The sequence below is a fragment of the Bidens hawaiensis genome, unplaced genomic scaffold (assembly GCF_021521415.1).
Source record: "Bidens hawaiensis isolate Kalapana, Puna unplaced genomic scaffold, B.hawaiensis_p1.1 tig00004474_1, whole genome shotgun sequence".
Classification (NCBI taxonomy): Eukaryota; Viridiplantae; Streptophyta; class Magnoliopsida; order Asterales; family Asteraceae; genus Bidens; species Bidens hawaiensis.
The window spans coordinates 266,534-282,994 of record NW_027491269.1 but is presented as its reverse complement, the minus strand read 5'-3'; the positions used below and the strand labels follow the sequence as shown (position 1 = coordinate 282,994).

At 40.4% G+C, this 16,461-nt stretch overlaps 1 protein-coding gene and 1 pseudogene across 1 annotated transcript; one reads left to right on the top strand and one right to left on the bottom strand.

Annotated features, from left to right (window-relative positions):
* Positions 1 to 423: 423 nt before the first annotated feature.
* Positions 424 to 3,161, top strand: LOC143626665 (large ribosomal subunit protein uL3-like). The gene is made up of 7 exons (XM_077096672.1): positions 424 to 590; positions 824 to 934; positions 1,023 to 1,250; positions 1,697 to 1,773; positions 1,862 to 2,271; positions 2,640 to 2,650; positions 2,750 to 3,161. Exons 1-7 carry the CDS (start codon positions 455 to 457, stop codon positions 2,995 to 2,997), a joined length of 1,221 nt encoding a protein of 406 aa, XP_076952787.1. The 5' UTR covers positions 424 to 454; the 3' UTR covers positions 2,998 to 3,161.
* A 3,807-nt stretch (positions 3,162 to 6,968) lies between these two features.
* Positions 6,969 to 16,099, bottom strand: LOC143626663 (uncharacterized; annotated as a pseudogene).
* Between the last annotated feature and the right edge of the window lie 362 nt (positions 16,100 to 16,461).

The following is a 16,461-nucleotide window of genomic DNA, read 5'->3' as shown; positions in this document are numbered from 1 at the left end:
TGCTTAACTTAACGAATCATTTCAAAGTTCTAACATTCTGTAGGTAGATGGATATAATAGTTTTCTTATGCAGTCCCTTTTTATACTTTACAATTATTGTTGATTCTTTTGGACTTGTTATTTTAATCAATTATATTTGTGTAAGTTTAGGCCACATAATGATCTTATCAAACTTTACATGTAACATGTTTTGGTTTATTGCTTCATCAAACATATTTTTTCTTTGCATCTGTTTGTATTTATTGTATACACTGTATGTAACCATATATATTTATGTTTAATAAGTGCATGAGTATATGTTAATTTTTGTTTTTAGTTGGTTTACCATGTTTAATGTTTTTTTAATTATGTAATCTAGTTTATAAATATGAATTACCCTCTAAAACAGGTGTATAATATGGACACACATCTTGTCAGACATTGATTTGATTCTATTCATTTTGTATCTTTATTTATGTTTAAATTTAAAGTTTGTAAATTTTGCAGATTTAAAACACCAAAGGTCATGTCTCACCGCAAATTTGAGCACCCAATACACGGCTCGGTGGGATTTCTTCCTAGAAAGCGGGCTGCTCGTCACAGAGGAAAAGGTTGAAATATGTTTTTTCATGTATATCTGCAACATTATTTATGCTTTCTATTTTTTATAGTATAGTCTAGTTACCTTTTTACAGTCAACTGTTTATTTTCAGTTTTTAAAAATGTTAACTGTTTTGTTTAAACAGTTTCAACTAATTCAGTCTTCTGTTTTAAAATGAAGCAAATTTTGTTTTAGTAAACCTTTGGTAATATAGCTTACGGTGTAATCATATTTGTTTTGCAGTGAAAGCCTTCCCCAAAGATAATCCTACTCAAGCATGTAGACTAACTGCCTTCTTGGGTTACAAAGCTGGAATGACCCACATTGTTAGAGAAGTTGAGAAACCCGGGTCAAGTGAGTTAATTTTAAACCTATCACATGTTTTAATCTAATACTTCAATCACCTAAAGTTGTATGCTATTCATTTTTTTCTCTCAGAACTAACTACACAAGAAAGAAACATGTGAAGCTGTGACAATCATCGAAACCCCTCCCATGGTAGTTGTCGGCCTTGTAGGCTATGTCAAGACTCCACGCGGGCTTCGCAGCCTGAACACTGTGTGGGCCCGGCATCTCAGTGAAGATGTCAAGAGGAGGTTCTACAAAAACTGGTGCAAGTCAAAGAAGAAAGCCTTCACCAAATATGCTTTGAAGTATGACAACGAATCAGGCAAAAAAGAAATTCAATCCCAGTTGGAAAAAATGAAAAAGTACTGCAATGTCATCCGTGTGCTAGTAGGCTATGTCAAGACCCCACGCGGGCTTCGCAGCCTGAACACTGTGTGGGCCCAGCATCTCAGTGAAGATGTCAAGAGGAGGTTCTACAAAAACTGGTGCAAGTCAAAAGAAGAAAGCCTTCACCAAATATGCTTTGAAGTATGACAACGAATCAGGCAAAAAAGAAATTCAATCCCAGTTGGAAAAAATGAAAAAGTACTGCAATGTCATCCCTGTGCTAGTAGGCTATGTCAAGACCCCACGCGGGCTTCGCAGCCTGAACACTGTGTGGGCCCAGCATCTCAGTGAAGATGTCAAGAGGAGGTTCTACAAAAACTGGTGCAAGTCAAAAGAAGAAAGCCCTCACCAAATATGCTTTGAAGTATGACAACGAATCAGGCAAAAAAGAAATTCAATCCCAGTTGGAAAAAATGAAAAAGTACTGCAATGTCATCCGTGTGCTAGCCCACACACAGGTAGTTAATTAGTTAACTCGTCTTGCATAACATTATGGGCTTGTTGGATAAGTAATACTGACTGTTAATATTTGGCATTGGTTTTCAGATTAGAAAGATGAAGGGTTTGAAGCAAAAGAAGGCCCACTTGATGGAGATTCAGGTTAACGGTGGTGACGTGGCACAAAAGGTTGACTTTGGGTACAGTTTCTTTGAGAAGCAGATCCCAATCGATGCTGTCTTTCAGAAAGATGAGATGATTGATATTATTGGTGTGACCAAGGGTAAGGGCTATGAGGGTGTGGTGACTCGTTGGGGTGTGACCCGTTTGCCACGTAAGACTCATCGTGGGCTCTGTAAGGTCGCATGTATTGGAGCTTGGCATCCGGCTAGGGTTTCATTCACGGTTGCAAGAGCTGGTCAGAACGGGTATCATCACCGTACTGAAATGAATAAGAAGATTTATAAGCTTGGGAAGGCAGGCCAGGAGTCACACACTGCCATCACTGAATATGACAGGTATTGTTAGGCTATGTGTAGTGGAGGGGCTACAATTTGGGGCGTTTTGCGCCGTGTGGCGCCCAGTCAGCAAACGATGAGAATTTGTTTTTGGGGTGTAATGGTGTAGGGGCTACAATAATAATATAATAATATATATATGTATATGTATATATATACCACACACATATTAATAAAATATTAATATTCTTCAAACCTTTTCAGGCGACAAATAGTCCCCGCCCCCGCCCCAATTTCGCCCAGGGGGGCGGTGTTCCACCTTAAATTCGCCCCAAATTCGCCCACTACGTTTGGCCTTAGTACTTTGTTTATATTTAAACATTATAAATTGTGTCTTAGATTCTAAATCTGGTTTTTGTATGTTGTAGGACTGAGAAGGGGTGCTGTGTACTTTGTTTATATTTAAACATTATATAACACCGATGGGCGAGTTTCCACACTACGTTTGGCCTTAGTACTTTGTTTATATTTAAACATTATATAACACCGATGGGCGAGTTTCCACACTACGGTGTGTTGAAAAATGATTATCTGTTGATCAAGGGGTGCTGTGTGGGACCCAAGAAGCGGGTTGTGACTTTGAGGCAGACTCTGTTGAACCAGATGTCTCGTCTTGCAATGGAGGAGATTAAGTTGAAGTTTATCGATACGTCTTGGAAGTTTGGGCATGGTCGTTTCCAGACTGCTGATGAGAAGGCCAAGTTCTATGGAAGGATTAAAGCTTAAGGGTTTGAATGGAAGATTAGTGTTTTTGGGAAGTTTTATGATCTTCTGTTATGCTGTTTGTTTTTTTCTTTTTTGTTGACGATTTGGAGTTTTTATTTAAAGATTTGGGTATTTGGACGGATTGAAGTTTTGAATTTATGATTGTTCTTGTTAAATTTGAGCTACTTGACTATTTGCTTTTGAATGGATAAATTTTAAAATAATTCCAGTCAAAGTGAAATTTAAAATTATTTTTAAGAATAAAAAAGCTTTGATTGATCAGTGACGGATTCTTTTTTTCTCTTTTTCCTGGTTAATTAAGATTTCCTTCGCATAATGGATGACCATTTGCTATTCAAATGGTTTGTTTTTCTGTTAAATCCTATTTGATCATTGATATTCAAACAAACTATACTTCCTATCTAGTTCATGATCTGAACTAGTCGCACATACACCTTGACCCAAACCATTTCAAATGGGTCAATTTAGGTTGTTTTAAAATTTAAATGGGTTGATTTGGGTCATAGGTTTTAATTAAATTGGTCAAAATGGGTAACTTGAAATTTCACATTCTTATTTTTGGGTCAAAATGGGTTGACAAATTTAACTACATGGGTTGATGTGGGTGTCTTAAGGAAAAGTGACATGTTTGGGTTAAAACGGGTTTTAGATTGGAACGATATCGGTTTAGGTTTCGGCTCGGATCAGCTTTCGTGCCGACACGAGTTTTAGCACTGGACGGGTTGGGTTTCGGTTTCTTTCGAGTTTTCGCACTAGACGGGTCGATTAAGCTTTTTGATTCGTTTTCGTCGACATTTCGGTTTCGGTTAATTTGTCTTTTTTTTTTATGAACGAGGATAACGGCGAAAATATTTTAGTTTTTTTACTTTTTTCATTATTCGTTTATATTTTGAGTTATGATTTTTTATTTGTTTTTTTTTTTGAAATTTTTTTTGAGGGATTTTGATCTTAATAGAAACCATCAAAAAATATTCAAAAAAATTAATAAAAAAATCATAACTCAAAAAATAAAACAAAAACACAAAAATGTAAAAAAACTAAAACGTTTCGTCTGTTGTCCTCATTCAAAAAAAAATCGACAAATTAACCGAAACTGAAAAGTCGACAACAACGGAATAAAAACATGCTGAAACAAGCTGTTAAGTGATGAAAGGAACTGAAAAATCGCTAAAGCAAGCTGTTAAGTGCTGAAACGAACTGAAAAATCGTTTAAACGAGCTACTAGATGCTAAAACGAACTGAAAAATCGCTTAAACGAGCTGTTACGTGCTGAAACGAACTAAAAATCGCTTAAACGAGCTGTTACGTGCTGAAACGAACTGAAAAATCGCTTAAACGAGCTGTTACGTGCTGAAACGAATAGAAAAATCGCTAAACGAGCTGTTACGCGATGAAACAAACTGAAAAATCGCTTAAACGAGCTGTTACGCGATGAAACGAACTGAAAAATAGCTAAAACGAGCTGTTACACGCTGAAACGAACTGAAAAATCGCTTAAACGAGCTGTTACGCGCTGAAACGAACTGAAAAATCGCTTAAACGAGCTGTTACGCGATGAAACGAACTGAAAAATCGCTTAAACGAGGAAAAATCGCTTAAACGAGCTGTTACGCGATGAAACGAACTGAAAAATCGCTTAAAGAGCTGTTACGTGCTGAAACGAACTGAAAAATCGCTTAAACGAGCTGTTACGTGCTGAAACAAACTGAAAAATCGCTTAAACGAGCTGTTACGCCCTGAAACGAACTGAAAAATTGCTTAAATGAGCTGTTACGCGATGAAACGAACTGAAAAATCGCTTAAACGAGCTGTTACGCGCTGAAACAAACTGAAAAATCGCTTAAACGAGCTGTTACGTGATGAAACGAAATGAAAAATCACTTAAACGGGTTTTGACCCAAACCCGTTTTGACCCGTTCCAACCTTGACCCGTTCTAACCCGAACCTGTTGACCCTAACCCGTTCCGACCCGAACCAAAACAACCTTTTTTTAATGACCCGTTTCGACCCTAAACCGTTTCGACCCTTACCCGTTTCAACCCTAACCCGTTCCGACCCATGACCCGTTTCGACCCAACCCAACCCATTTGCCACCTCTAACCCTAGTACATGTTCCTCGACGCTGAGGGCATCCCCAAAGCGCTGGGGATTTTTGTGACATTTCTAATTGGCTGTCTTGTATTTCTATAAGTTGTTTAATCGTTGGCATGTTGAATTATATATATATAATGGACTGGTTTAGATCGATCCTAACCGGATGATTATGAATTACTTTTATTCAATAGAATAATAAAGATTCCATAGAATAATATGTAACTCGGCAGGGTTTATTTCAGAATTGACGCGAAATCCAGGTTATTGTCATTCAACTGCCACAAGATCAACAATTCCATAAGCTTGGGCCTCTGTTGCTGACATAAAAACATCTCTTTCCATGTCTTCGGATACAACCCATAAGGGTTTGCCCGTTCTTTGTACATAAACCCTTTCACGTAGTTTCAGCAGTTCTCCCACTTCCATGATGAATTCTTCCGTTGATACTTCAAAAAAAGAAGCAGCAGGTTGATGGATCATTACCCTGATGATATAAGATAATAAAAGGTTTCTCTCCTTTTCATGATGAGGGAAGATAAAAGAAAGATAAAAAACTAACAAGAAAAAAAAGATAGAATCGAACAACTGTACGGGCATTATGCATTGCATACGGCTCTACAACCTGGACCAATAGGGAAATCCTAATGAATTCATTGGGCCTTTCGATACAATCAAATAGAAAGCCCCAATGGCGCCATATTCTAGGAGCCCAAATTATGTGATTACATTAAATCATCCTCTATCTGTTGCCGGTCGAGGGCTCCTTCTCCTTCCCCCTCTTCAAACTCTAATTCGTCTTTTTCATAGAGAAATCTATGATCTAGGATAGAACAAGATCCTTTTTGCATCATATCTAAGGGATTCTTTGGTTCGGGTCGAAGAAGCAATGTCACTCAATTCTTATCAAACTGACTGCATGTCAGTGAGGATCCCACCAGAGCGCCTTCCACTTCTAATAGGTCACGAACTAGACCAGAATCATTCTCAACGAGTACATAAGGAGTGATCCCATTTTTTTCATCGGGTCCGAGTAGAGACCAAAGATCTTGAGTGACCGATCCGCCAGAACAACTCAAAAGATAAAGAAGTATTGTTAATTTCTTCATGCTCGTTCCAAGTTCGAAGTACCAATTGTACAAATAAGAATCCATTTCGTTACATGATTTCATTTTCATATAGATAGATATGGGATCTATGGAGCAATTACTTAAAAGTACATTTTGTGCTACAACCCTTCCTATCTGATAGAAAAGGATCCCATGATCCTGGACCGATCTTACCTGGGATCGCAAATCCCAAATTGGTCTATGAAGAGCGGATCTAATTGTATTAGTATCTATAATTGATTTCTTCTGTGTAATACTAATCGATAGGGCCTCATTGGTAAGTGCTACAAGATCTCGTGCATTGGAACCCATGGTTATGGACCCGAATCCATTAGTATGGAACATTTTCTTTTCCAAGTGAAATCCCCTAGTATATGAAAGAGTGAAAAAGTACATTTTGTGCTATAGATAGATATGGGATCTATGGAGCAATTACTTAAAAGTACATTTTGTGCTACAACCCTTCCTATCTGATAGAAAAGGATCCCATGATCCTGGACCGATCTTACCTGGGATCGCAAATCCCAAATTGGTCTATGAAGAGCGGATCTAATTGTATTAGTATTTATAATTGATTTCTTCTATGTAATACTAATCAATAGGGCCTCACTGGTAAGTGCTACAAGATCTCGTGCATTGGAACCATGGTTATGGACCCGAATCCATTAGTATGGAACATTTTCTTTTCCAAGTGAAATCCCCTAGTATATGAAAGAGTGAAAAAGTGCTTTCGTTGTTGTGGAAGAAGCCGTCGTATCTTAATGCACGTATTTAATTGCCCTTATCTAGTAGATAAGGGCTATTGTCCTGCTCCAGTCGTACAATGCGATTTCGCATTGACGACTCCAAGCTCGCATTTCGGGCAACAGTTCCTTCGTGGGGCGGCCCTGCATCAGCAGAAGCGGTTGAAGCGCCCTCCGTTGATGTTTCGGGAAATGGCTCCATCAACACTCCTATCGAGAACGAATCTCCCGTCCAGGAGTTCGAGTGTGATGGTCCCCCAGAACCTGAATTGGAAGGGATTATTTCCCCACCCGATGGCATCATATTGGCTTCGACCCCCGCAGTGACGAGCGCTCGAAAAGCACAGCCTATCACTGAGGCCAGAGTCGAGGAGCACCCCCCCTTTTTTCAAACAGCTAAATAGGCCCTTCACCGCTATGAAGCCTGCCACTTTTGACATAATAGAAATGAAAAAGGAGATTCCTCCTATTCCAAGAGAAATAACATAAAGGAACATCACTAGAGTGCTGAGTAAGAGAAATCGAATGAGCACCTGCCTATTGTGCTTGAGACTTCTCACGAGTACTTATGCCCTCTTTGTTCCTACGAACAAAATTGTTCCATTATTACCAACAGAATAGAAAAAATATGAACCCTTGCGTTGAAATAATTTACTAAAACTAAATAGATAGGGGGGTCCATAACATAGTCATAGTACAATCTTTTTCAATGCAATAAAAGTTACATATGATGGTCGGTTAATTTGTATATGTTTTAGTTCGTTTATTATTTAGTTTTAACTGTTTATTTTAAAACTATCGATACTTCATACGTGTTTAATTGGATTTCAGGTCATAGGCGTTAAAGTACTCAGTATGGACCTGTTGTGACACGAATGAAGACCCGGGATGTCTAGCACGCAAAACGAGGAAAAGAATGAAGATTGCTGACCGCGATGGGCCTCCTGAAGAACCCATCGCGTACTACGATGGGTAGTAAATGAAGAGTTGACTTTTGGTCAATCGCGGTACGCGATGGGACATAGAAGGCCCTGTCGCGTACCGCGACGGGAGTGCAGACGGGAAATTATGTTTAATATCATCTCTTTCATCATTGGAAACCCTAACTTCGTTGGTGACGACCAAGAGGCGATTCCAGCAGTCCAAAAAGGTGATTTTCATCATTCTAGCTCGTGTCAAGACCCTACATATGATCCATATCATCCATATTGAAGATTTGTTGATGTCTCGGCTCGACTAATCTCATAGAATTGCACCCGGGATGTACAGTTTGTAACCATTTACAGTTTTTCTCATGTGATTAAGAATACTTATGTTTTGATATTGAAAGATTGATATATGATTATTGATGTTTAGTATTTCTGTGTGTTCGGTCGGTTTAGGTTTACGTTGGTCTGAACGATCTGTTACCAGTTGCTAGATAATTAGTCATATAACTGTTTGGTTAGATTGAATACGATAAAACGTGCAATTACCCTTAACTGAGTCACACTGGTAAGGACTGTTTGATAACCAGTGCCGTGTGTAAAGTAATTGTTGGCGTCTAAGGTTTTGTCTAGTTGATCAGTTTTCAGTTAATCGTTAATAATAAATCTGTTAGGTTGCATGAGATACTGTTTAGTTGCTTACTTGAATTCCCGGGTGTGATTTGCTTTGTTAACTGTTTACAACTCGCTTGTTCGTTCGTTGCTTAGTTATCTTAATTTAAACTATTGCTTGTGTGATCAGCACTAAAAATCATTCACTTCATAATATTAAATTTTTTACACGAATACATTAACCACATACTCCTTGTGATGAGATACCCTACTTGCTCTAACTATTTAGAATAATTAGGTTTTGATTGACTCAAACGACGGGGTCATCAACATAGTGTCTTTTTTCTTTCATAAAGGGGTATTTCCATGGGTTTGCATTGGTATCGTGTTTATATCGTTTGAATTAAATAAACCTAACAAAAGTGAAACTAAAAATAATAAATCGGTTCCGAAGGATGACACCAACAACTCCAAGGATAAGGAAAAGGTGAAAACTGTTCCATATCCTGATGCTTTGTTGGCGCTATCAAAGGCGAAGATGGCATCAAAACAAGGCCCGCAACAAGAAGAAATGTGGGAAACGTTTAAACAAGTCAAAATTAACATTCCTCTTTTAGATGCCATAAAACAAATTCCCGTCTATGCTAAGTATATAAAAGAATTGTGCTCACAGAAAAGGAGTCATAAGATTCCTAAACAGATTGATTTTACCGACAATGTGAGTGCAATTCTTTCGGGTGCACTTCCACCCAAGCTACAAGATCCGGGAACGCCCATTATACCCATTCAAGTGGGTGATTTTAAAATGACTCGGGCGCTTCTAGATCTTGGAGCTAGCATCAGTATTTTCCCGGGCAGTTTATATGACCAGTACGATCTTGGCCCGCTTCGTGCGGCTGCCACCACGGTTGTCTTGGCTGACTAGACACCAAAACTGCCCCGAGGAATATTGACAGACGTTATTGTCAAGGTGGAAGACTTTTACTTTCTAGTTGACTTTTTAGTTCTCGATTATGTTTCTGGTGAGAGGACTAGACAGCCTACGGTTATCCTCGGTAGACCATTTTTGGCTACCGCAAATGCCAACATTAATTGTAGAAATGGTACTGTTGACATAGCATTCGGTAACCGTAAGCTGAGAATTAATGTTTTCACACGTGGAGATAACTCTCCGGTCGATGACGAGTGCTTTATGGCCGATGTTATTGACGAGTGCATTCCGCTATACGACTCTGTCGTTAGTTCGGATGGCACAACGGAGACGTGTTTTTTGTTTGACAGGTTACAGGTGGAAACAGACAAGTTGCTGGAAGATAAGGAAAGACAGATGGAGATCGCAACTGTGCCAGAAGACCGTCCACCATGGTCAGTTCAGGTGGAACCGCTTCCCGAGAAGATTGATACTAGGTTGAAACTATCAATGCTGGAAGCACCGAAAGTCGAGCTGAAAGAGCTCCCAAAGCATTTAAAATATGCTTTTCTTGGTAAGAATAATACATTGCCTGTTATTATAGCTTCTAACTTATCTGTTGAACAGGAAAATGCTTTGATGGAGGTGCTGGTTGCGAATAAAGAAGCAATCGGGTGGACGATAGTGGATTTGAAGGGAATCAGTCCCTCAATTGTGATGCACAAAATTTTAACAGATCCGGCTGTCAAACCCGCGCACGATGCTCAGCGGAGGTTGAACCCGAACATGAGGGAAGTTGTGAAGAAGGAAGTGCTGAAGTGGTTAGATGCTGGCATTATCTTTGCCATATCAGACAGCACGTGGGTGAGCCCGACACAGACAGTACCGAAAAAGGCGGGCATCCAAGTCGTCAAGGACGACTCAGGTAACGAGGTCGCCATCCGGCCGGTAACCGGGTGGCGCATTTGTATTGATTATCGTAAACTGAACGCGGCAACATCAAAAGATCACTTTCCGCTTCCGTTTATCGACCAAATTGTGGAAAAGCTATCTGGTAAAAATTTTTATTGCTTTTTAGATGGGTATTCCGGGTATAACCAGATAGCTATTCATCCTGAAGATCAAGAAAAGACCACGTTTACGTGCCCGTATGGCACATTCGCGTTTAGGCGAATGCCATTGTAGGTCCCCCCCGGGGCGTCGCTGATCGATACGAGATCCGCACGATGCCTAGGAGTGCGAAATCATCCTAGACTCGTTTATGGTGTGGAAGACGAAGAACACGATTACACTCATACAAACACACGAACAAACACACGAATGGGATAAACACATCTGCAGATCTTTTATATAATAACCAAACCACGTTACAAACCGAACAAAAACAAAGACACGGCCGACCCGAGGTGAGCTCTACCTCGGGCCGTCCCACACGACACTCCCTCTCTGTTTCTCTCTAGACAATTAAACTAAAACCAAATACTCTAACTTTCTAGATACTCAAACCTAAACAAGACACACATATATATAGACAAAACAACTTCGCGGGCTTGGGCTTGGGCCAGTAGGCGAAGTTGTTATAACTTCGCCTATGGCGTCTCCGCTGGTCAGAATAGCATAGCGACGGTCACAAAATGCACCAACAGACTCCCCTTTGATCGTTGCTCTCAATTCTAACAAACACAAAAGATCATCTGATACAAAACATGCACCAACAGACTCCCTCTTAACTGATGATCTTCTGTTTGATCCTTCTTGTAGGACTCGATTGCACTGTGATCTTCAAACTTGAACTACACACATACATGCAACATCCATCCTGTCTTCAACCAGCTGTGTCTGAAACTGTCTTGTAGCTTCACAAATCTACCAATCACCCGGCGTCTTCCATATCAGATCTCCCCTTCAGTGTAAGCTTCTCCGACTATAATGATTGAGGTCTTTGACATGCATGCATCCCCGTCCTTAATTGATCATATCAACCAATCACGTGAAGTCCTTCTGACTTCACCAACACGTGAAGTTCTTCTAACTTCACCAACACGTAAAGTTGGGCTCCCTCCACAACTTCACCAACACGTCGGAATTGTATAGTAAGATAAGGTTCAATCTTCAACTACTCAACATCAAGTGATCAATTTCATCACAAAACCACCTTAACAGAATCTAACACACATGACCATTAATTAATCCGAAGAATCTTCAATGACCATGGATAACGATCAAGAACATAAACACTTTAATTCCCGATTAAATCCAACTTGCTCCAAAATTTTCACTTTAATAAATAAGCATCACGTTTCAGGATCCAATTCTCGAACGCCTTGAAAATAACATAAATAATATGCTCTGACCGCAATCTAGTAATGACGAAAATCTTCGGTTCAATTTGACTTTCTTCAGTTGGTCAACCTCGAACAACAACAATTTCTTTGCCCACAATCACTCAAATATGTGTCAATATCCAGTTTCAATCAACATCCCATTCACAACTTCAACTCCATATCCAGAGTTGACCCGTATTTGTTCACATGTAAGACCAAGAGATATCGAGTTTCACTCGTTGACGGAACGTCTTCGGTCTCACAATAATCGTGTACACCTGGCCATTCAGATGAAAACTCCAAACAATTTTTTTTTGTTTTTTTTTAATTTTAATTTTTTTTAACTTCGCCTGAAAGTCAACTTCGCCTAAAAGTCAACTTCGCCTAAAAGTCAACTTCGCCCCTCATTAACTTCGCCTGGCCATAACTTCGCCTGGCTGCTAACTTCGCCTAAACCCTAAAATTTAAGCGACAACTTCGCCTGAACCCCAATAACTTCGCCTACGGCGGCTGTTCGGCCAAAAACGCATCAGAAACGTGCCAGAAACACCAAAACACAGATCTCGAACCATAGCATAAGAGCCTAAGGCTCTTATACCACTTGTAGGTCCCCCCGGGGCGTCGCTGATCGATACAAGATCCGCACGATGTCTAGGAGTGCGGAATCCTCTTAGACTCATTTATGGTGTGGAAGACGAAGAACACGATTACACTCATACAAACACACGAACAAACACACGAATGGGATAAACACATCTGCAGATCTTTTATATAATAACCAAACCACGTTACAAACCGAACAAAAACAAAGACACGGCCGACCCGAGGTGAGCTCTACCTCGGGCCGTCCCACACGACACTCCCTCTCTGTTTCTCTCTAGACAATTAAACTAAAACCAAATACTCTAACTTTCTAGATACTCAAACCTAAACAAGACACACATATATATAGACAAAACAACTTCGCGGGCTTGGGCTTGGGCCAGTAGGCGAAGTTGTTATAACTTCGCCTACGGCGAAGTTGTTATAACTTCGCCTACGGTGAAGTTGTTATATCTTCGCCTATGGCGAAGTTGTTCTAACTTCGCCTATGGCGTCTCCGCTGGTCAGAATTGCATAGCGACGGTCACAAAATGCACCAACAGCAATTCGGGTTATCTTTTCAGATATGGTGGGGGGAGTCTTTGAAAATTTTCATGGATGATTTTTCGATTTTCGGCCCATCTTTCGAGTCATGTTTAAACCAACTCGAAAGAGTTTTGAAAAGATGTGTCGAAACGAACTTGGTTCTTAGTTGGGAAAAGAGCCACTTTATGGTCCAAGAGGGAATTGTTTTGGGCCATGTCGTTTCGAGTCGGTGGGTCGAGCTAAAGTCCAAGTCATTTCTACTCTACCTCATCCCACCAATGTCAAAGGCATTAGATCATTTATGGGGCATGCCGGGTTTTATAGACAGTTTATTAAGGGTTTAGTGACATTACCAAACCGTTATGTAATTTATTGCTTAAGGATGCCCCGTTTGACTTTAATGATGAATGTGCTAAGGCTTTTGACATTTTGAAATTAAAATTAGTTGAAGCCCCGATCTTGCAATCACCCGATTGGAGTTTACCTTTTGAAATAATGTGTGATGCAAGTGATTACGCGGTCGGGGCTGTTTTGGGTCAACGGGTTGACAATAAACCCGTTGTTATATACTATGCAAGTAAAACCCTCTCGGATGCTCAATTAAATTATACCACAACCGAGAAGGAGTTACTAGCAGTAGTATATTATGCTCTAGATAAATTCCGGTCTTATATTTGGGGTAATAAAGTTATTATATATTCTGACCACTCTACTGTCAGGTACCTCATGGATAAAAAGGATGCAAAACCGAGGCTAATCAGATGGGTTTTGCTGTTGCAGGAATTTGATTTAGAGATTCGGGACAAGAAAGGGAGTGAAACTGTTGTTGCCGATCACTTGTCCCGAATTATGGTGGAAAATTGGAACACTGATGGGCCCATTAACGAGTCTTTCCGGATGACCATATCCTGGCAGTTTCACAAAATCCTTGGTTTGCTCATATTGTTAATTTTAAAGTTGCAGGTGATTTACCAGAGCATTGGCCAAGGAGAAAGAAGAAACAGTTGATGTCCCAAGCTAAACAGTACATCTGGGATGATCCTGATTTGTTTAAAATTGGTGCAGATCAGATGATCAGACGATGCATACCCGAGGAGGGTGTCAAATCAGTGTTGGAACACGCGCATTCGTCTACGTGTGGTGGTCATTTCAGTGGCCAGAAAACCGCTTGAAAAGTTTTAACGAGTGGTTTCTTTGGCCTTCATTGTTTAAGGAAGCTCACGAGTTTGCGACACACTGTTAAAGTGTCAACAAATCGGGAGTGTTTCTAAGCGGACGAGATGCCCTTTCCGATCCTAGTTGTTGAATTTTTTGATGTTTGGGGGATCGACTTCATGGGCCCGTTTCCGAATTCCCACGGTAATTTGTATATCTAAGTGGCCGTCGATTACGTTTCTAAATGGGTTGAAGCGATAGCCACTAGGACAAATGATCACATAGTCGTTTGAAATTTCGTTCAAAGTAATATTTTTTCGAGATATGGAGTCCCCCGAACCATCATAAGTGATGGGGGATCTCATTTTAAGAATTTTAAATTCAGGAAATTGCTTAAACGATATGGTGTTGATCATAGGATTGCAACTCCTTACCATCCACAAACGAGTGGACAGGTTGAGGTTTCCAATAGGCAAATCAAACAGATTTTACAGAAAACCGTTCGGGCGGACCGAAAGGATTGGTCAACTAAGTTGACCGATGCTCTATGGGCCTACCGAACCGCTTATAAAACGCCAATTGGAACCACTCCTTATAGACTTGTGTATGGAAAGGATTGTCATTTACCGGTTAAAATCGCACAAAGAGCGTTTTGGGCTACTAAACAGGTTAATATGGATTAAGATGATGCAGGTAAAGCGAGAAAATTGGCTTTGTGCGAGATTGAGGAATTGAGAAACGAGGCATACGATTGCGCGTCCGCTTACAAGGAGAAAATAAAGAAAGTTCATGATGCCAACATCCGATTGAAGAATTTTGAAGTTGGTCAACGAGTGTGGTTGTACAACACTAGGGTGAAACTCTTCCCGGGTAAGTTGAAAAGTAACTGGACGGGTCCGTATTTTATTGTAAGGGTTGGAAATCATAACAGTTCTGAGTTCATCTTTCTGCGGTCTCTTACGTTTTTACCCTAAGAAAAAAGCTGGTTATCTCACTCTTAGTAGACCTTCTACTGAGAAGGATGTCTTGTTAATTGCAGCTTTAGAACAAGTTTTATTGGAGAGTACAGAGGAATGTTCTAGTATAGAGGATATGGTTTATGACTATCATTCGAATATAAAAAAAGAAATGCTCCATGTGAATCGAATCTTTCGTATTGAAATAGATTATCCACCAGATATAGGCCCCTTTCTGAAGAGGATCTCTTCAATCAATCTACAGTATGATACACATATATATCAATATATTATCTCATTTCAGAATCTTTCTTACATTGACAAGTATGGGTACGAGATTGAAGACTTTGATGATCATTTGAGGCAAGTGGTAAATGGCTATAGACTGAAGACATATTTGGAGATGAAGGACATACACGAGCTGGATGAGGAATCGGTGAATTTTATTGTAACTTCACCGGTTTATGAAGATAACTGAGTTCGAGGTACTGTCGAGCTGTAGACTTTAAATTCAGCGCTTACGGGAGGCAACCCGGGGTTTGTAAGTGTCTTTCCAGTTTTATTTTATTTTATTGAGTCTTGTACTTAGTGTCCTCTCGAGTTTTGTGCAGTAAACTCTAAGTGTGGGGAAGCTCGTTGAAGAATGGAAAATTAGAGAAATTCGGTAAGCATGGGTTTAGCACACGTCACTCCATGTATGTAAAGGCATTTTGAGTTTTAAACGTGTCCAGGGTGATGTCGGGATGCCAAAACAGGTGCGTTTTCGAAAAATTTCAAATCTGACTTTTGGTCCCATCGCGGTACGCTCCCAGTCCACTTTAACACCATCGCGGTACGCGATGGGGTTAAAACCCTAATTTTCCCTTTTTGGGTGGCGATACACGCTCGTCCTCTTTTTGACCCATCGCGGTACGCGATGGGTCCTGGAGCTCCGCCAACCGAGGTCCTTTATAAACATCTTCTTCTTCCTTCTCCTTCCTTCTTTTTGTCCGATCTTCTTCTCCCTCACTTCTTCTTCGTTTTTCCGGCGAACACCACCGACACCATCTCCACGCCGTCATCATCTCCGTCCAACCCACAATCTCCGCACCACACCACACCTCCTCTGGCAAACTCCATCTCTGTCCAGCAACCACCACAATCACCATCCTCCCATATCCGATCACCACTGCTGCCACCCACCACCCTCTCACCGCCGATGACCCACCACAACCACCACTGTAACCACACCACCACCGCTATCGCTGTCACCTACCACCACCAACCTCGCCACAGTTACCGCACCTACCAACCACCACCGTCAGTATTAATCGAGTCGTTCGTCGATTCTGAGGTATGTATTGTAATATTATTGTTTTATTTCGTCGATATTCGGTTTGCGGAATTATTGGGGTTTAGTGGGGTTGTTGTGGTTGTCGGGTCGGGACAATTAATTGGTTTATTATTTGTTTATTGGGGATTATGATTTACGGGTTGATCAGGTTGGTTATTAGTTTGACTAATCGGGATT